Consider the following 21,482-nt stretch of genomic DNA (forward strand, 5'->3'; position numbering starts at 1 on the left):
ATTTTTTTAATTTAATACATAATTACATGCTTTTTTCACTTTTTTTTTTTTAAATCAGCTCTTGGCACAGTGTTGAGGTGAATACGAGTCACACTGACTTTATTTAACCACAGTTTCTCAACCTCAGAAGTGCAACATCATTGTTAATGTGGCAAAAGAAAAAAAAAAAAGCTTAATAATGTGCACTGGAAGGAATCCCTGATTTAATATAACAAAACATCTTCACTATATTTTCTTGTTAGACAAGCATAGTTGTTAGTAGCTGTGTCTCAAAACCTGATAAAAAACATTGTGTGCTCAGACGCAAAGACTACTGAAATCAAAGCTGAGGGAACGACTAAAAAAATACTTTCAATACCGAAAAGCACCAGCAAATTCCATAAGAATATGTAAAACTGTACCCAATATTATGTTGCATATTGAGCGTATTAGCTTAGCAGCATGCTAATGTTACAAAAACTGTGAGCACTGATGTCACAATTTATCTGTCACTCATGCAAAAGAAGCTGTATAGACATCTGTATTCATGCTCTCACTTGCAGCAGAAATTATGATCACATATGCAGTGCAGTGATTTAACCAAACTCCTATTTCATTCAAAAGATGTGCATGAGTGGCTGTTAAAGAAGCTAATATTAAAGAACAATTCAATGAGGGACCATTGCAGTCAGGATGTTGACTTGTCTATTATTAACATACTTATTGTTTGAAATTAAAGAGAAAATGTCAATCATTTTAGACAAAAGCATCTGTTAAATGAATGCATGTAAAATGTAAATGTAATGTGGAGGCATAAATCTGCAGGATCTCCTATGAATAGGTAACACTTTACAAAAAAGTCCCATTAGTTAATGTTAGTTAATGCATTAACTATCAACGAGCAATGCATTTGTTTCAGTATTTATTCATCTTTGTTAACGTTAGTTAATACAACTATGCACTGCAAGTTCATGTTAGTTCAGGTCCATTAGATAATATTAACAGATACAAATTATGATTTTAATAAAGTATTAGTAAGTTATGAAATTAACTTCAACTTCAAATAATTCGGTAACACTTTAAAATAAGGTTTAGTTAACAGTAATTAGCTGTGTTAGTTTACATGAACTAAGCATGAACAATACTATACATTTATTGACCTTAGTTAATGTTAATTTCAAGTTTTACGAATACATTATTAAAATCAAAAGTTGTATTTGTTAACATTAGTTAATGCACTGTGAACGAACAATGAATAACTGTATAACTAACATTAACAAAGATTAATAAATACTGTGCCAAATGCATTATTCATTGTAAGTTCATGTTAGTTAATACATTAACAAATGTTAACAAATGACACCTTATTGTAAAGTGTTACCAATAATTCAAAATCATACATTAATCTCAGCTGATGCTCACTAATGTAGTTAGCAAACTGAACCTTATTGTTAAGCATTACCAATTAATTTAATCATGGTAAAATGTGTTAAATGGAGCTGATGCTTCTCGACGACTAAAAGCACAATCAAAATAGCCAAAATATTAAATAAACAAACAAGCATGTGTAGAGTTTAGTGAATTTTGCAGACAGTTTTATTGGTGCAAATTCCATGTGGGCCTGATTATCGGTTTACTTCCCAAGAGCATTAATGAATATCCATTAACGAGTCTCCAGAGTAGCTTCATTTGAAGTGGATTAAAATATCACGCTTTCATATTTACAAGAGTCAGTAGAAAGTGTTCATATTTTTGTATGGACAGTCTAACGCAGTTCTTCGGGCTTGTCCGTAAAGTGAGTTTGCATCAAAACACATACACGTAAGTTGATCTGCTGTCGCTACCGACCACATTTTTGGCGGTGCACTTATAGACACCATTGTCTCTGCTGGAAGGGTTCTGAATGACCAGTGAACCTTGTGGATGGAGATACTTGTTTCCATAAAGACGCGGCTGGACGCCGGCCTTCAGCTGAAGACCGTCAGGCATTTCCCAAACCACCTCGGCTTTAGGCGTAGCGAGAGGAACGCAGTTTAACTGAACCGCCACTCCCGGACTAGCGTAAGTCACCGGCGCTGGCCCTTTGGTTATACGCGGCGGATACGCAATTACTATCACCGAAACCATCAGGCTGGACGATCCATGTTCATTAGTAGTTTGGCAGAGGTACATCCCCCTGTCGTACACAGACGTCCTCTGGACAGTTAGAGTACCGTTGTTTAGGACCGAATAGCGTCCGGTTGTCTGCGGCCTGGTTAGGACGACTCCGTTTGGTAGAGTCCAGGTAAGTCTGGGCAACGGGTGACCACCGGACAAACAGTTGAGATGCAGATTCTCGCCGTTTACGATGCTGACGAGCGAGCTGTACTTGTTAGTGATTTCTGGTTTTCTGTTGGATTCCAACGTCACGGTTCGCTCGACGTATCCGGCGCTGTTGCGCCCAATGCAGCGATACCGTCCAACCTCTGAAATCGATGGGTCTTTAATGACCAACGTCCCATCAAGTCGATGATGGAAACGGAAAACACTGGTTCCCCTAAGAAGAGTCGTCCCATTGGGGAGAATCCAAGTGATCTCCGGCGTTGGTTTTCCTTCTATGGAACAGTTTAGACTTAATATCCCATTGGTGAGTTGGACGGACTCCGTAGGCGAACTTCTCAATCGTGGCTTTTCAACACCTTCGGTCACCTCAAGTTGAACCTGGAGTTTGGCTTCTCCTCCTTCATTGCGTGCGATGCAAAGAAGCGCGACGGAATCGCTTACCCGCACCGCGTGAATGTCCAGCGTGCCGTTGCGATGGACTGTAATCCTCGAGCCGTAGTACGGCGCAGGAAGCACGATGTTGTTGGGAAACACCCACATGATTCTTGGAACAGGGTTTCCATTTGCTCTGCAGTCTAAAAGCACACGCTGATCCTTCACGACAGTTTTACGGACGATCTCTGAACTCTCGAATCCATTGATGACCGGCGTTGACAAAAGGACTTCAACATGGACGACTTTCTTGTCAGTTCCCGCAATGTTCCTGGCCGAGCAAGTATAATTTCCGGAATCAAACCTTTGGATTTTTTGAATGTGCAAAGTGGCATCGTTGGCGATCTGGTACTTGTTGGATAATGGCACTATGGCGCGATGAGCCGGAGACGTCCATGTGATGGTGGGAGTCGGTTCTCCTTTGGCGCTGCAATTGAGGACGGCTGTTTCCCCAAAAGGAACTTTGACGACACTGTAAACGTTGTTTCGGATGATCGGTGCATCCGCCACCACCTTGATATGAACCTTCATTTCATCTTTCCCAATCCGATTCTCGGCGTAGCACGTGTAGTCGCCTTCCTCCTTCATTCCGACTTCGTTTAAATACAGCGTACCATTATCGAACATCACGTATCTCTTGGTGCGGACCCAGCTGTGGTCAGATTGTGGGATGCCGTTTACCATGGTACCGTCCGGAAGACTCCACGTGATTTCTGGGTTGGGAAGACCTGAAGCGACGCAGTCCACTTTCAGCTCTCCTCCGTACGACACCTCGTGATCGCTCAGTGACTTGTGGTCGATTTTAGCCGCTTTCATTATCACGTTGACTTTAAGGAGAACGTAGTCATCGCCCATTTTGTTTCTGGCCACACAGAGATAGTCGCCCTCATCCTTCTCGGTCACTGACGTGATGGTGAGCGTGCCGTTGCCGAGCACTTTCATTCTGCGATCAAAGCTGAAACGAGCGATAAAGAGAGACAGGTTACATTCTGATAGCCGTGATGACAGTAAATGTATCATTTATTAAAGGACTCATGTGAGGAATCAAATTTTCCTTGATCTTTTGTGATTAAAGTGCAATAAAAAATAACTTTCAGAACTCAAAACTTACTTCCAGTAGAAAAAGTAGCAATTATTGAAAGGAAAATGTAAAAATGGCTCATTCTGAAATCATTTGTTAAAGGGCTCATTTCATGTTTGCTTGTTTAATGCCATGCCAGGTTTTTTTTTTTTTGGCTACTGTAATGGCAAAAACCATACTTGAGCTATTAAAAGCTGGAAGAGAACTTAAAACTCTTTCCCTGCCATTGACAGAATTTTCTGTCTTTGTGTGTTTTCACTGTTATGTAGTAGGAGGCGCTATTACACATCTTCTGAAAGAGTACTGAATCTCTGGATCAAAACAAGGTGAAGCAGCTGAAACAAGTGATCGCATATGTAAGCAGATGCATATGTAAAATAATGCAATTGAACAGCATATAAATCAAAACTGCCTAGCATTACCAAATGAAATGAAGACACATGAAGTGGTTTAGGACTGTGAAGCTTTGGGGGTGTTAATGGAAGAGATCTATTCCATCTATGTTTTGTTCATTGTTCTGAATCTGATCTGGACATAACAAAAACATGCATTTCTCAGCTTTTTGATCAAAAGTTCAAGTGTTGATAAAAAAAAAAAGAATGTATGAAGCTAGATTTTTCTTTTTTAAAGCAGAGGCTCTGTTCTTTCGTTTGATATATTGCATGCTCAGATATTCATACAATAAAATACTCAGGGAGCCATGAAATTTTTGTGGAAATGATAAAAAATGCTGACGGTGACTGGCAACTTTCTCTTAAAAAGTCTAGTGGTGAAAGAGTTAAGATCCATTCTTTCCTACAAATTATAAAACTAAATTTGGAGTAACTTGTGTTTGACAGACAACGAGCTCTGGTTCATATCACGATAGATGACTTTAAGAACTCAAAACATCATTCCAGTGAAACTAAACAAAAATGACTCATTCTGAAATCCTTTATTTCTAGTGTCAGAAACCCCAAATATAAGCAAATGACTGCCCACATTTACACGTCAACTATGCCTATCTGTACATCTCTAAAGTTGCACATATATAAAATAACTGATGTTTTAGTAGCACAATATGACGTTTTCTCTAAGCGTAGCAAAAAATGCAAGTGTGCCAAAACGTTTCCTTAAACATCGTTAAGCCAAAGCAGATCATACAGACCACTGGTGTCAATGGTTTCTACAATCAACTATTGCTTATGATGCAAAAATAGTTGATTCAGAACTATGTTTCTTTCCTTGCATTTGATTAATGTCCTTTTTGTCTTCCCTCTGTATCCATTTATTTTATTCTGATTTGCCTGTCCTCTGTAATTAATTACACTTCATGTTGTTTCGCTATTTGGTTAATCATGCTCTAGTGTATATGGAGATAATTAAAAGAACTTCAGAAGGACAGACACAGTAAAATCCATAAGTGTGGCGTTTTTTCACCATTTTCATCAAACTCTGCATTTGATTGTGACTGAAAAGTGAATTTAGATCCACGTTTCTAAACACTCAATAGACATTGCTGACATGCTAATCAACAAAAACTTGATTCCTTATTAAACAACCCCTTCAATTAACCATTACCTGTAATATGCATCAACCAGTTTTTTAGACGGCGTCCTCCAGATGATCCTGGGATTGGGGCTTCCAGTGGCCGAACAGTTGAGACTCAACTGGCCTCCGTAGCGGACATCAGTACTGTGTGCAGAAGTGGACATGATTCTGGCGGTAGTGGAGTGCCTCTGCACCTGCAGATTCACAGTCCTTTTAGCAACTCCCACCGAATTCACAGCCACGCATTGATAATTCCCAGCATCCTTCTCTGTAGGTTTACGAATAAACAGCGTCCCGTTGGGGAAAACGAACAAATTGCCATTGACGAACTGTGAGGGGCGAAGCTGCGTGCCGGTGAACGTGACCCATCGGACGGCCGGACCGGGCGCGCCTTTAGCGGTGCAGTGCATGAACGCTGATTGGCCATCAGAGATGGTGTGGTTCTCCCAGAGCTGCTCTTGGATTGTGGGAGGCAAGGCTGCGATTTGAAGCCTCACGGAAAGCATGTCGGCTCCAGCGGCGTTGCTCGCTATGCATTTGTAGATGCCTTTGTCCAGGTAATTGGTGTTTTTGACTTGAAGCGTTCCATTGGTGAAGAGCACGACCTTCTGTTCTCTGTTACTAACGGCTCGCACCACCGATCGATCCGGAAGCACCCAGCTGATGTTTGGGATGGGGAGGCCTTGTGCTTGGCATTCCAAGAGTGCACTGTTTCCGAGATACACCGTCATGTCTTTATGACGTGGAAGCATCATCTTGGGCGCGTGGGCCAACACCACAAGGGTCACCATCATCTTATCAATGCCGTGTAGATTGCGAGCGCTGCACAGATACTGCCCACGGTCCTGAAGCTGGATGTTGTGGATGACAAAAGTGCCGTTGGACTGGACCTCAAACCGCTGGACTCTGGTATTGGCTGACATGATGGCTCCTGCGGAAAATAAAATATTGGGAAAGAGATTAATTAATTTAAACCAATGAAAAGCTGCTTGTAGTGAATCAGACACGTATATACAAAGAGAGAAGAATTTTTCAAGAGATTGAAAACAAGAAATATATATATATTCAATTTGACATATCTTATATATATAATTTAGTAATATAATATGTGCTATAAATTTGTAGGCATAGCGGTACAAAAACACCAGTAATATTGTTAGTTTTACATAATATATTTTATTGTAATTTTATAATTTGTATTGAATTCTCTTCTGCTCACCAAGCCTGCATTTATTTGATCCAAAATACAGCAAAATCAGTAATATTGTGAAATATTTTTACTATTTAAAATATCTGTTTTCTATGTGAATATCTGTTAAAGTGTAATTTATTTCTGTGATCAAAGCTGAATTTCCAGCATCATTACTCCAGTCTTCAGTGTCACATGATCTTCAGAAATCAGTATAATATGCTGATTTGCTGCTAAAAAAATATATATATTATTATTATTATTATGTTGAAAACAGCTAAGTATAATTTTTTCAGGTTTCTTTGATGAATAGAAAGTTCAGAAGCACAGCATTTATCTGAAATATAAATCTTTTTTGTAATATTATAAATGTCTTTATCATCACTTTTGATCAATTTAAAGCATCCTTGCTAAATTAAAAAAAAATAAAAAAATTCTATCATTTCTCCCCCCCCCCAAAAAAAATTAATAATGATACTGACTCCAAGCTTTTGAATGGTATAGTGTATAATGTTGCAAAAGCTTTATATTTCAGATAAATGCTGATCATTGGATCTTTCTATTCAAAGAATCCTGAAAAAAAATGTACTCAACATTTTTTAATATTGATAATAATAATAATCAGAAACGTTTCTTGAGCAGTAAATCAGCATATTAGAAATATTTGAATATCATGTGACACTGAAGACTGGAGTAATGATGCTGAAAATACAGCTTTGATCACAGCAATCAATTACATTTTAACAGATATTCACATAGAAAACATATTTTAAATAGTAAAAATATTTCACAATATTACTGCTTTTGCTGTATTTTGGATCAAATAAATGTAGGCTTGGTGAGCAGAAGATAATTATTTTAAAAAACATAAAAAATCTTACTGTTCAAAAACTTTTGACTGGTAGTGTGTGTGTGTGTGTGTGTATATATATATATATATAATTACAATAAGATGCATATATATATATATATATATATATATATATATACACACACACACATATACACACACAGAATGATTGAAAACAAATAAGAGAACAAATGTGTCAAATTAATAAAAAAATAAACAGAGTTTAGAAATATGTTATACATTTGTAGGCACAGAGGTTGTACAAAAACAACAATAACATTGTTAGGTTTTCATAATATCTGCCTAGTATAAAATATATTTAATATAATAACATATAATATCTTTAAATTTTAATATTATATTTTTGATATGTGTAAATGGTGTATGCCAAGTAGTAAAGTAGTACAGACAGAGAGAGAATATAAGATATATGAACATATAAAAACAAAAGTGTCAAATTAATATATGTATGTAAGAGAGAGAGAGAGAGACAGAGAGAGAAGAAAAAACAAATTTCTCTTCTATTGTAAACTATATCAAGATTACATTCGGCTTATGCATTGAAATTATACTCCAATTCCTGAATGTGTTGTAACTGTAACTTCTTGTCATGTCATCATGTCATATGTGAGTTACCTGTGGAGACTTTGGTCCAGGTCAGGAGGGGTTTCGGCTCCCCCACAGAATCACATGGTAACTGCACATCTGTCCCAGCATTCACAGTGACTGTGTGGAGTTTGGCAGCAGTGATCCTGGGTCTCATTTGGAAGGCAGGAAGAGTTTGTGGTCCTTGGGACAGCAGAACTGCACTCGATTGTCCGTTGACTGGTTCATCGATCTGACTTTGGTTGTTTGGCTGCGTGGTGCTTGACGCAGTTGTGCGACTCGAGGTGGCAGATTGAGCAGTCAATATCTTAGGTGTTGTAGTTGATCTGACGTTGTTGAGAGAGTTTAATTCCACAGGTGAGGTGGTGGCGGAAGGTGTTCTGATAATATTAGGTCTAATATTACCAGAGGGATTTCTACTGTGATAGTGCGGATACCTGTGGTTAGTGCTGGGAAATCTTCCCCTGTGCCTGGAATCAATGTAGTTCGTTCCAGGATTCCTTGAGTAAAATGGGATTCTATTGTCTGGTAAGGGATAACTGGGTGTTAACTTTAGAGCAGGTGTAGTAGTAGTGGTAGCAGCTGTCGACGGTGTAGTAGATGGTGTTGTTGTTCCAATGAGTTGGGTCGTAATGGGAATTACGGCTGTAGTTACTGGAAATGTAATTGTAGGCAAAGTATTCAGTGATGTTGAAGGAACAATCAAAGGTTCATCAAGTTCCTGGACTATCCTTTCCCTTTGGTCTTGCTTAGAAACAGAGTTTGGTTGTAGGAAGTAAATCTCATTGGTTTGAGGTGGTGAACTTGTGGGTAAAGACTTGGTTTGTGTCCCTAAAGATATTATGGATTGGTTAAGTGTCTCTGGTGTTGAGGGAAAAGATAATTGGTTGCGACTGGATTCTTTAAAGCTTTCATTTGGTTGTGAAAGTGGGTAGTCTTGGGGTCGTGGCATGGAGGTGACTACAGATTGCACTCTAGAACTTACTTCCAACGTATCGTTCTCTCTTTGAACATTGCTAAAGTGTGATTCAGGTAAGTGGAAGACTTCCAGCCCATCTGTGTCCAAAGTAAAGCTGATCTCCGTTGGATGAATCTTTTTGTTGGCCTTTGGAAAGGCTGTTGAATGTGAGCCTGTGAACTCCTGCCGAGCAGCTGTCAGTGGGTCGGTTTCGACGCCAGGTCGAGATGTTGGATCTACACTCGTGGGAACCAAGTACTCATCCATCTCCTCTGCAGATGCAATGCTTCCGTCCTCTTCCTTCTCAAAAGAAGGGATGTCTTCATTTTCAAGCCCTGATGTTGTGCTCGTGGGGTGAGACGTGGAGGGGCTTCTGGAGTTTGTCATCTCTTGAACTTGTAGGAAATTGTTTGCCTTCACTTTGGGGATTTCTGAGCCATCAGGGAGGGAGATGGTATCTTCCTCATTGACGGCATTTGGTAATTCCCTCGGCACAGTAGGATAAATGGCAGTAGTCGTCAGATATTCAGATGTGCTTCCAGCTAAGGTTGTGGAGTAAATGTGAGCGGTTGCTGGGATAGTTGATTGGACTGACATGCTTTCAGCTGGATTTGAGGAATACATGAGAGCAGTGGTTGTAGAAGTTGAATGGATCAATCTGCCTCCAGATGTGGTTCTGGAGTAAACGTGAGCAGTAGTTGTAGTAGCTGGATGGATGATTGCATCTTTAGCTGGGTTTGTGGGATCAGCTTTCAAAGTTACAGTTTGACCATGAACTCCTACACCTGTAGATGTTGACCATGGTCTTCTTGTTGGAAGCTTTGAGAATGGCCGTCTTAATTTTATTCGTCGTCTACTTTCAAATCTGCGCCTGGAGCTCCAGTGATCTTTTGCTCTCGACCGCGCTGAACTTGGTGGGCTAATGCTGCCGGTTGATGTGGTTGCAAACGCAGTGCTGTCAGGGTTTCCAGAACCAAAACCCCCAATCTGTGACTGGACGCCGGTCTTTCCGGGGAAATTAAGCTCATTTTCTTTCTCAAACTCCGGTTTGATGACAGATCGGGAATATACTTGGTTATTTTCAGCACTTATGGTGCTCACATGCCCTCTTTCTACAACGTTCACCTCTGTCATAACATAATGGGGTCCAGATGTGGGATTTGAGATGTAAGGCACCTCCTCTGAGCTAGTTTGTAATTCTGGAGGAGCCGTTAGGTACATGTTATTATTTTGCGCCTCAATATGAGGTGTAATTGCACGCGTGTGGTAAACATCCGTTTGGTGTGGAGTGCTGAAAGTGTTTGATTCTTCCTGTGGACTGGAGTCACCAGAAGAACTCTCAATGTTGTCAATCGACCCTGGATGACCTACATTAATCATCTGTAGACTTTTCTCTGCTGTGCCATGCTGGACAATGTTAATTGATGAGTTCTTTGGAGAGGTTTTCTCACGGATTTTGGCCAAAAGAACAGCCCATTTCTGAGGATCTATTTTGTTCCTGGTATTAACAGATCTTTGGTTTGTTAAGCCAGTTCTGTTTTGTTGTCCATGCATGCCCTTTCTATTGGGCCGCCTACGGTGGATGTTGCCAAAAGAACGTAATTGCGTTCTTGCATTTGGATGCCTCCTTCGATTAATAAAGCTTCTGTTTGGTACTATTCTTTCTTGAGTTTCATCTCCAGAAGCTTCTTCCGCATTCTCCAAATAGGCTTTTACCTTAGTGGACACTCCCGCGGCAGACTGCGGTCTGATGGGACACTGTCGAAGAGGTTGGATTCCTTTCCGCCTCATAACAGTTAGTTTAGTAGCCAGTACATCCACACCATGCTGGTTCATGGCGACACATTTGTGATATCCATTATTGTTAAGCTGACTATACGGAATGAACAAAGTCCCGTTGGAAAAGACTAAAGCCCTGGATGTATTTGCTTTGGCATTCAGTACACTGCCATCTGGAAATATCCAATTCACCACAGCGTCTGGAGTTGCCGTAGTAAGACAGGGCAAAGATGCAGACTCGCCAACAAACTTTATTAAAGCGTTTCCAAATTCTTCACCTGGAAGCGGGGTTGAGGACTCTATAACGCATAAACGGAAAGGCAGAGCATCGATATCTCCTGCAACCTCAGCAATGCAATAATAAACTCCAGAGTCTCTGTGCTCGACAGATTTAATATGAAGTTTGCCACTGCTAGAAACGGTCACTCTGTCGGTCGAGCTGAACGCAGCTTTAATCTGCGACCCGTCGGGCGCCATCCAACGAACGGCTGCGTTTCCAGAGCTTTGCACACGACAGTCCATTTCAACCGTACCACCCACAACAGAACTGAAGCTCATCTGGGTTTTATTGACATGCTCAATCATGACCCAAGATCTGATGGGCTCCTTGTCTGTAGTGGTAGTCAAATGAGTGTTAAGAATGAGTCTCACACTCTTGGAGGAGGAATAAGGCCTGTTTAACTTGATGTTCATGAAAGACTGCATGAGCCATGATGGATGGGCTAAAACATTGGCTCGGACACCAGTATAAAAGTAAGCATCTTTTTCAATGTCCTGTCTGTATCTGTAGCTCAGCTCCGGCTCTCTGCTTAGCATGATTTCCCTTCGTAGATGCACAGGCACTTCACTGTAGTACGCAAGAAGCCTCCAAAAGCTTTCATAGTTATCTCTGTCCACAGGACACTCCAGGTCAAAGAAGAGAGTCACGTTAGCAGCGATCTCCAGAGATTTTGTATAATTCCAGCTGATTTTAGTGGATTCTCTTGGTTCAAGTATTTGGCAGATCAAGTCCACTTTAGTCCCATGCTCGTCGGATAAACCAAGGGAGAGGTTTCCAAAAGGTGGTTTGATCCTGTCGATGGGCAGGAGTTCACTCATGTTGTCCTCGTGTGAGACATTCTTTCCTGGAGAGCTGATAGCTGGTCCAGAGCAGACAAACTCTTTGAGATCTGAGATTTCTTGTCCTTTAAGGTGTTTAGGAGATGCACACAGTGGACAGAGCTGACCACTAGAAAACGATCTGTCCTTTTTGCATTTCATCACCCCTAGGAAATGAAACAAATCCAGACTTTAGAAGACAGAATTTGTTCTTCACTCAGTGTTCTAAATATTCAAAAATCTCTAGTTTTGATCTTTTCAAAATTTTTAAAGAAAGAAAGAAAGAAAAAAAGACAAACAAAAGCAGATACATTTTTCACCTAAAATAATTTTCTAAAAAAAATATAAATACTAAACATACGTGTTTATTATACACTACTATTCAAAAGTTTGGGATCAGTAATGTTTTTCAAAGAAGTCTCTTCTGCTCATCAAGGCTGCATTTATTTAATCAAAAATACAGTAAAAACAGTAAAATTGTTAAATATTATTACAATTTAAAATAACAGTTTTCTATTTTAATATATTTTAAAATATAATTTATTCCTGTGATCAAAGCTGTATTTTCAGCATCATTACTCCAGTCTTCAGTGTCACATGATCCTTCAGAAATCATAATAATATGCTGATTTATTATCAATGTTGAAACCTGTGATACTTTTTATCAGGATTCTGTTTAATAAAAAGTTGAAAAGAACAGCATTTATTCAAAATATAATTTATTTTGTTACAATATATATATATAGTAAAAGTATTTACTATCACTTTTTATCAATTTAACATATCTTTGCTGAATAAAAGTATTAATTTCTTTAAAAAAAGAACGAAAAAAAAAATACTAACCCCAAAAATTTTGAACAGCAGTGAATATTATTACAAAATATTTCTATTTTGAATAAATGCTGTATTTTAAATTATTTTTATTCATCAAAGAATCCTGAAAAATGAATGACAGGTTCCAAAAAAATATTTTTTTTGGAACCGCAAAAATGGTTTTTAACACTGATAATAATTCAGCATATTAGAATGATTTCTGAAGATCATGTGACACTGAAGACTGGCGTAATGATGCTGAAAATACAGCTTTGATCACAGAAATAAATTACAGTTTAAAAGTATATTAATATAGAAAAGTGTTATTTTAAATTGCAATAATATTTCACAATATTACTGTTTTTTATGCACACATAAAAATATGTCTTTTATGATAATAGAAGTTCAGAAGATTTTCTTCTTTATTAAAATTGAATTGTGATCAGTTTACATACTGAATATGATCAGCTGCATTTTATTTGCACAGAACCAAAGACCACAAACTGAACTGACCTCAAATTTCAACACTATTCTGCTGCACAAACTGCTTCAAATCTAGTTTATACTGATCGGATAATAGTGCGATGATCATTTTGAAGCACCTGAATTTCGCACGCTCCAGTCCTGTAACCAGCTCATCCGGCAGTCACAGCTCCACGGGTTTGCGTATAAGAAGAGGTTCTCCAGCTGCGGCATGTTCTCCAGCATGTTTCTGGGCAGCGAGCTGAGGAGGTTTTCAGAGAGGTACAGATGCTTCAGGGTGGAGACGGGGAAACGCCGCAGCAGCGAGAACGTGCTGAAAGTAGCAGGATGGAGCTTTTGCAGATTGTTGGCCTCTAGATGGAGCAGACGCAGTGAGGTCAGCCCACTGAACGCGTCCGGGTGGATGAACTTGATGCGGTTGTGGTCCAGATGGAGTCTAATCAGGGCCGTCAAACCAGAGAAGGTGTGACCGGTAATGACTCTCAGTTTGTTGTAGCTCATTTTTAAAACCTGCAGGACACACAGTGAGTCATTATGACAAAACCAAGCCAACAGATTCTGTTTAATATTACATCAGTGTATCCTCCAGCTGCAGTCTTCTTATATTTACCTATCTAAGTCACTTTTACTTAAGCTAGAGCTCATTGATTAGATCTACATGAAGGACTAGCGTGCTTCACCAGACGACTGTGATTTTACCTGTAAAGAAACAAGATCCTGAAAAGCAGCATCTGGTATTTTCTGCACGTTGTTGCCGTGCATCATGAGCAGCTCTAGTTTTCGAAGGCCAGCAAAGGAGACGTCTGTGATGTGATTTATAGTGTTAAACCTGTTAGAGAGCAAATTGTTACCAATACTGTTTTCAACATAAACTTGGGTTTATTTCTTTATGCTGAAGTGTAAAAAGTGTTAAAAAAAAATCACCATTGTATATTACAAATAGTGTTGGCTCTTTGACAAATTGTTTTCGCTCCTCTTTTGTAAGTCACTCTGAATAAAACGTATACTAAATGCGTAAGTCAGAAGTCAGAAAGAGCTTTATTGCCAAGTTTGCACATACAAGGAATTTGGTTTGGTGACGGAAGCTTCCAGTACACAGAGACAGCAGATAATAAAAAAATAAAGATATAGGAATAACATCTGTGTTTGAGAAACAAAATCCAGGAAAAACTAACAAAAACTATACAACCCCTGCTGAAAAAAACAGCTAAAACTGGTTGTCCAGCCTGGTCATAGCTGGTCAGCAGGCTGGTTTTAGAGGGGTTTTGGCCACTTTTTTAGTTGGTCAGGCTGTGAGACCAGCTAAAACCAGCTAAGACCAGCCAACCAGCTAAGGCTGGTTTTAGTTGTTTTTTTTTCAGCAAACTAGAGAGCTCCACACCGAGGCAGCCATACGCGACGCCATATTGAGTAATAAGTATAAATATATTATAAATATAAATGCTTAATTTTCATGTACATGTATATACTATGGAAGGCCGGGGCTAGTTGTCACATGGAGAAGTTGTCTCTAGGTCTATTATATCTCAGCAACTATAAGATTTTAAGCAAAGTCACATGGTACAAATGCTTATTTTCTCTCTAACAGTGGTTAGATGGTAGTTGACAACTGTCTAAATAATGATTTTTTTTTTTAAAGCCAGGTTTGTAAGACTTATTAAAGGCCCGAGATCTTGCTTGAACAGCACTACCCTTAATTTCTTCAGTAAATCTAATAATTGCTTTATTTTAAATTTTGCTGTAAGACTATACTAGGCAGTCAAATTGTGACAACTTACCCCATATAGTGTGTCAATGAGCGCTACATTAACTGTATCTTTTTTCCTAGTCAATAATAGTGAGCATAGTTTCTGAAATCAAGACATTAATGTCAGAATCTGTAAAGAAATGGGCTTTTAAATGTATAAAAAGGTATAAAGACAATGCATACTTAATAATCAGATTTGAATTGAGAATCTGAATTGAGCTTGATAATGACACTAATCTTCACAACATCGAGAGTTATTGAACTGAATTGAGTTGAATATTGTCTTCTGTGGAGCTGCTATAATTAGTTTCATAACATCAATTTTTCTGTTAAATTACTGTGCAGCTGCTTTGAAACAATCCGTATTGTATAAAGCGCAATTTAAATAAATGTGACTTGACTGACAAACTCACTGTAAGAAATATTCACAAGTGTGCAAACTCTAATATTTCAGATACATGATCCTATCATAAACCTCCAGTTTCTGCCGTGCATTAGATAATCAGCAGTGACTTACCCAAAGTTGATGCGCTGGACTTGTTTGGAGATGCCTGCGGGAACGGCCCCGAGCGCACGGAAGGTGCAGTGCACTTCAGCGGGAACAGAGCAGGCGCACAGCCGCGGACAAACTCCGCCGGAGCCCCGAAAACTGACCATCAGCATCAGAATCAGCATCAGCCCGAAGCACGAAGAGCCCATGATGCCCGTGAGATCACGCACTTCTGAAGCCTTCACGTCCCTCTAGCGCTGAAACACAGAATTACACCTCACACACAGCCAACAGGTGTTCACAAAAACATTTACACGCATGCATTTGGCAGACGCGTTTATCTGAAGTGACTTGCATTGCATTTAAGGTTAAAAACTGATCCGTTCATGCATTCACTGGGAATCGAACCCATGCAAGCACACTGCAATCACACTCAAATACATTTTAATACACTTTCTATCATAATTTGGAACATCTATGGAATCAATCACTATCCTATTGGATAAACTGAACTATATTATGTTTATTTTACTTTTTTTCCGCACAGTTCATTCAGCAGGATCTTGTTTGACTCAAGATCTTCAGGATTAGTTCCAAATTATGTTAGAATTCCTTTTGCATTCCTTAAGAATATCTTAAAACTCATTTCAAAATTTCATTAGGAATTAAATTAAGCCAACATGAAGCCAAATAAAAGAGGCCAACCATCCACATCAGTGATTAAAGGCCGAATGCATGAAGAAATGCATAATAATTTCGATATATAATGAGTTCAGAGTAAGCAAGAGTAGCGTAAATTTTATGTATAATATATATATATATATATATATATATACAGTGGGTACGGAAAGTATTCAGACCCCCTTAAATTTTTCACTCTTTGTTATATTGCAGCCATTTGCTAAAATCATTTCTCGCTCATCTGTCACATCCCTTCCTTTCTTTTTAAGGGGGTCTGAATACTTTCCGTACCCACTGTATATATATATATATACACTTACGTTACAGAGCTGTTTTACCTGACTTAACCCTTAATTTGTTTGTTTGTTTGTATAAATTAATGCATTTAGGTTGATTCAGCAATCTTAAATTATATTTTTGACTTGAATACAACTACCGTTAATTAATTTAGATGTTACCATTTTCAGGTTACACTTTTTTTTCAGCATACATTGCAATTGGTTAAAAAGGGTAATAAATTAAATTAATTGTATTTATGAATAAACATATATAAATAAAATGTAATCATAAATGCATATTTAAAAAATATGATTATATATGATTATTATATTGTATATGCAGTACAACAGAACCAAGAAAATAAAAATTTTAATGTTATGTTTTCACTTCAAACCACTGAGCCATGGATTCTTAGAAAATGAAACGGAATGAAATGAAATTAAACTCACCTTGATGTTCTTGTGAATGACTTGCCTTTCGAGCCTTCATTTCTCACTTAGATCAGCTTCACATAGAATACACCAGAATTGCACAGCATCCTTTTTTAAATGATCACCAGGTTTTCATACTTCATAAATGCAACAGAACTAAATAGCAGCAAGTAAAAAAAAAAAAACTGACTATAAAAGCAGAGCAAAACAGGTTTTTTTTTCAAAGGCTCATATGATGAATAAACTCCACGAGGATCCCGTTAGGTGCTTCACTGTCTGCACAGGAACTCAGAGTAGAGCTGGAGAAAAAGTGATTGTGAAAGCCAAGCTTGAGTAAGGAGGAGCTAAACTGAGAAAACCCCCTCAGATCAGCGGCCCTCCTCTGAAAACGCTTCGTTCAGCTGCTCTGTTTGATGCCACTGTGTAAAAACACCCGTCTACTGCTGCTGCTACTGAAAAATGATCAGTTAAACAATACAGACACAGATTGCACAGACAAACATGTTTTTATTTTGAGGAATTTTGGAGTTTGTTGTAAGGCAGTTGCATTGTATCATAACACTCAAATGGAAACAATTTCGCTTTCATGCATAAAATCCAACACAATCAGATTTTTTAAATGAATTTGAAGGTAACACTTTAGAAATAAGGTCAAATTGATTAATGCTAGTTAATGCATTAAAAAAAAAAAACATTTAAAATGAGCAATACATTTATTATTCATTTTGAGGAATTTGAGTTTAAGGCAACTGTACTGGATCATAACACGCAAATGGAAACAAATTTCGTTTTCATGCATAAAATCTAACAAATTCATTTAAAACATCAATATGCATAGCCAATAACTTGATTCGAGTTAGCAACATTGTCATGATTTTAAAGTCTGTTACACCACAGTCTATTTTAAGTCTGTCTCCCGACCATCTGCAATCCGAGACCATTCTTTACTATAAATAATTATGCCAAAGAATTAACTATTTGTCACTATTTGTTTCAAACACCAAAAGCATTTGTGCCAATTTTCAAATGGAAGGTCAAAATTAAAGTATGTACTGTACTAATGCATGAAAAGCTTGATTCTGCACCACATCTGATCAGCTGTGTGTAATGTGAGGGCTGTAGTTGTTTAGTCAGCGGTTCAGTAAACGGTTCTTGGTGGTCCTGGTCCAGCACTGATTCAAAGACGGAGTTAAAAATACCTTGGACTGCTGCTTTTATTGGCTATTTTACACAACAACAACAACAGAGCTGTGTGTTAAATCACTATGCAGCACTGAACTAATACACAAACCTTTTGTATTATTTTTATTTGCATTCATTTTCCAAGCAGATAATTCCTTTGCAACGCAACGTCTCGGTTACGTATGGTAACCCTCGTTCCCTGAAGGAGGGAACGGAGACATGAAGAGTTGCATAAGACATTTTCTTCATAAGTACTTTATTTAGCAATTGAGATTCAAGCAATTCACATTTTATAGACATATAATGTTTTATCGTCACATATTATATGTGACCCTGGAGCACAAAAGCAGTCTTAAGTCGCTGGGGTATATTTGTAGCAATAGCCAACAATACATTGTATGGGTCAAAATTATAGATTTTTCTTTTATGCCAAAAATCATTAGGATATTAAGTAAAGATCATGTTCCATGAAGATAGTTTGTAAATGTCCTACCGTAAATGTATCAAAACTTAATTTTTGATTAGTAATATGCATTGCTAAGAACTTCATTTGGACAACTTTAAAGATGATTTTCTCAATATTTACATTTTTTTGCACCCTCAGATTCTAGATTTTCAAATAGTTGTATCTCAGCCAAATATTGTCCTATCCTAACAAACCATACATCAATGGAAAGCTTATTTATCAGGTTTCAGATGATGTATAAATCTCAATTTTGAAAAATTGACACTTAAGACTGGTTTATTGGTCCAGGGTCACATATATAAATTATGTTCTGATTGAATGAGCTGCATTTTATATGGATGCTTGTTTCTGCCATGGAATTAAAAAAATAATAATAATAATAAAGCTAATTGTGACTTTATCTCACAATTTGGACTTCTTTCTCACAATTCTGAGAGATAAGTAAAAATTGTGAGATATAAATTCCGAATTCTGACTTTTTTCCCACAATTTTATTTTCAAGTTTATATGTTGGAATTCTGTTTTTTTTTCTGCCACGGAATAAAAAGAAAAAAAAAGGTAACTTTTTAACTCTTTCTGACTTTCCCCCCCCGCAATCGAGAGTTTATATGTTGGAATTTTTTTGTTTGTTTGTTTATTTCTTCCACGGAATAAAAAAAAATTAAAAAGGCAATTGCAACTTTTTAAATCACAATTATGAGTTTTTATCTTATCTTGGCAATTCTGAGTTTATATCTCGCAATTCTGAATCTGTTTCTCTAAATTACAAGTTTATATCTTGCAATTAAAACTTCTCGTAATGTTAGAAACCATGTAATGTTATACTACTAATAATAAAAACTACATTACATAACAAAGAGCTATAGAATTGCATTCTCAGATTACAATTTTTTTATATAGTGTTTTAAGGTAACACTTTTGAAATAACTAACTAACATTAACTAACATTAACAATAAGCAATACATTTAATACAGTATTTATTAATATTTCTATATGAAATAACATTCACAGATACAACTTTTACTCGTTTCTTCTCACGGTGAAGTGCTACAGAGTTTCGGCGCTGCCAGCCGCCATGCTCGACCTGCAGTAAGTGTGTTAAATGTATGGGTTTGTCTTGTGCGCGAGGCTCTTTACAGCGCTTCTAACTGTAAATTTTGTGAGAATCTCCGTCTCAAAAAAAAGGAGTCATTGAACCATATGAGCCCCAGTCCTCTAAGCTCGACGAGCGCTTCTTGAGCGGTCCTAATTCTTGTCCCACACAACGAAAGCTGCCATTTTTCACTGATCTGCATCACAGAATCTCCAGATCCTGGAAGCAGCCTTTCTCTGCTCGCCTTACTAACGCGGTGGCCGCTGATTTCACCAACCTAGTGGGTTCTGTGGAGCAGGGTTACCTCCTCCTCCGGCCTCTCCTCCCAACTAAGCCGAGTAGAACCACTTCCGACCACAAGAAGTTCCTCAGGTTCGCCTTTGGGGAAAAGGCGTACCAGTACAGGGTTCTTCCCTTCGGTCTGGCTTTGGCTCCACGGATGGTCACGTAGTGCATGGATGTTGCTCTGGCCCCATTGAGGCTCCAGGGCATCCGTGTGCTCAACTACCTGGACGATTGGCTCATATTGGCCCATTCCAGGGAGTTGCTGAGTCGTCACAGAGACATTCTTCTTCACCACCTTCGATCTCTTGGCCTCAGGTCGAACGCTCAGAAGAGTGTTCTCACCCCTTCTCAGCGGACCATTTTCTTGGGGGGTGCAGCTTGATGCTGTTTCGATGCAGGCCCGTTTAGCTCCTGCTCGGATTTCCGGTATCAAAACGTATTTGGCCCACTTCAAGCTAAGGCCATCATGTTTCGGTGAACAAATGTCGCAGACTCCTGGGTCTCATGGCAGAAGCCTCTCCTGTGCTGCCCTTGGGGCTGCTTCATATGAGGCCATTTCTGTGGTGGACAAAGTTCAAAGGAGTTTGTCCCTCGTGGCTGGCCCTCCGCCTACCAAGAGTGTCACACATTTGCTTTCATGCCCTTTGACATAGCTGGACCCTATCTTTCTTCAGCAGGGGGTCAAGATGAGCGCTGTTTGTTTTCGCCAAATGATTACTATAGTCGCCTCCCTAACTGGTTGGGGCGCAGTCTTCGAGGGCAGACCAGCTTGTGGTGTCTGGACAGGAGAGTTTCTCTCGTGGTGCACATGTCGCAGACCCTGGTGCATTTCCTACCAATTCTGACGGGTTGCCATGTGATCATCAGAACGGACAACACTGCGGTAGTGTCTCACGGTCGCGCACCCTGGACAGGCATGCACGCTACCTCCTTCTTTGGACTCAGGACAGGTTTCTTTCGCTGAGAGTGGTTCACGTCCCCGGGACTCTGAACCTCGCAGCGGACTTCCTATCGAGGCAGAAACTCAGGTTGGGAGACTGGATGGCAAACCGCCAGAAGGTGGCTCAGATCTGGGATCTTTTCGGCAGGGCGGAGGTAGATCTCTTTGTGTCACAGGAATCGACCCAATGTCCCCTTTGGTTCTCCCCATGTCACCCGGCACCTCTGGGAATAGATACTTTCACTCACCCATGCCCGGATCGGAGGCTGTAGGTGTTCCCGCCAATCAAGTTGATTCTGGCAGTCTTGTGCAGAGTGAGGTAGTGCGGATTCCGCCTCCTGTTGATAGCCCCGTTCTAGCCGTCCCAGACGTGGTTCTCGGGGCTAGTCTTCCTTCTAGAGAACACCCCACGGGAGATTCTGATCAGGCAAGACCTGCTGTCTCAACTCTAAGGCAGGATTTGGCACCCTTGGCCCGAGATTTGGAGGCTACGGGTGTGGCCGAACAAGGGTGATCGGCTGTGACCTCTGGTCTTCCTGTGGACGTTCAGGAAACCATTGATAATGCTAGGGCTCCTTCTACTAGGAGGCTTTTAGTATTCCAAGTGGAAGGTTTTTGGACCCAATGGACCCCAGTCAGCTGCCCGATTGGTTCAGTGCTGGAGTTTCTGCAGGAGAAGTTTGCGGCTAGCAGCTGCTACCACCTTCAGAGTTTATGTTGCAGCTATCGCTGCTCGCAGGGATGCGGACGAAGTCCCCCTAGGTAGA

The 21,482-nt window shown here is 39.3% G+C and overlaps 1 protein-coding gene across 1 annotated transcript; it reads right to left on the minus strand.

Annotated features, from left to right (window-relative positions):
* Positions 1–1,587: 1,587 nt before the first annotated feature.
* On the minus strand, positions 1,588–16,910 carry LOC107727037 (immunoglobulin superfamily member 10-like). The gene is made up of 7 exons (XM_016536792.1): positions 16,767–16,910; positions 15,385–15,614; positions 13,820–13,949; positions 13,240–13,630; positions 8,020–11,991; positions 5,375–6,275; positions 1,588–3,688 (listed from the first exon to the last, which is right to left on the minus strand). Exons 2-7 carry the CDS (start codon positions 15,564–15,566, stop codon positions 1,786–1,788), a joined length of 7,479 nt encoding a protein of 2,492 aa, XP_016392278.1. The 5' UTR covers positions 15,567–15,614; positions 16,767–16,910; the 3' UTR covers positions 1,588–1,785.
* Positions 16,911–21,482: the final 4,572 nt, after the last annotated feature.

The sequence above is a fragment of the Sinocyclocheilus rhinocerous genome, unplaced genomic scaffold, assembly GCF_001515625.1.
Source record: "Sinocyclocheilus rhinocerous isolate Xijiao unplaced genomic scaffold, SAMN03320098_v1.1 scaffold3170, whole genome shotgun sequence".
Lineage (NCBI taxonomy): Eukaryota > Metazoa > Chordata > Actinopteri > Cypriniformes > Cyprinidae > Sinocyclocheilus > Sinocyclocheilus rhinocerous.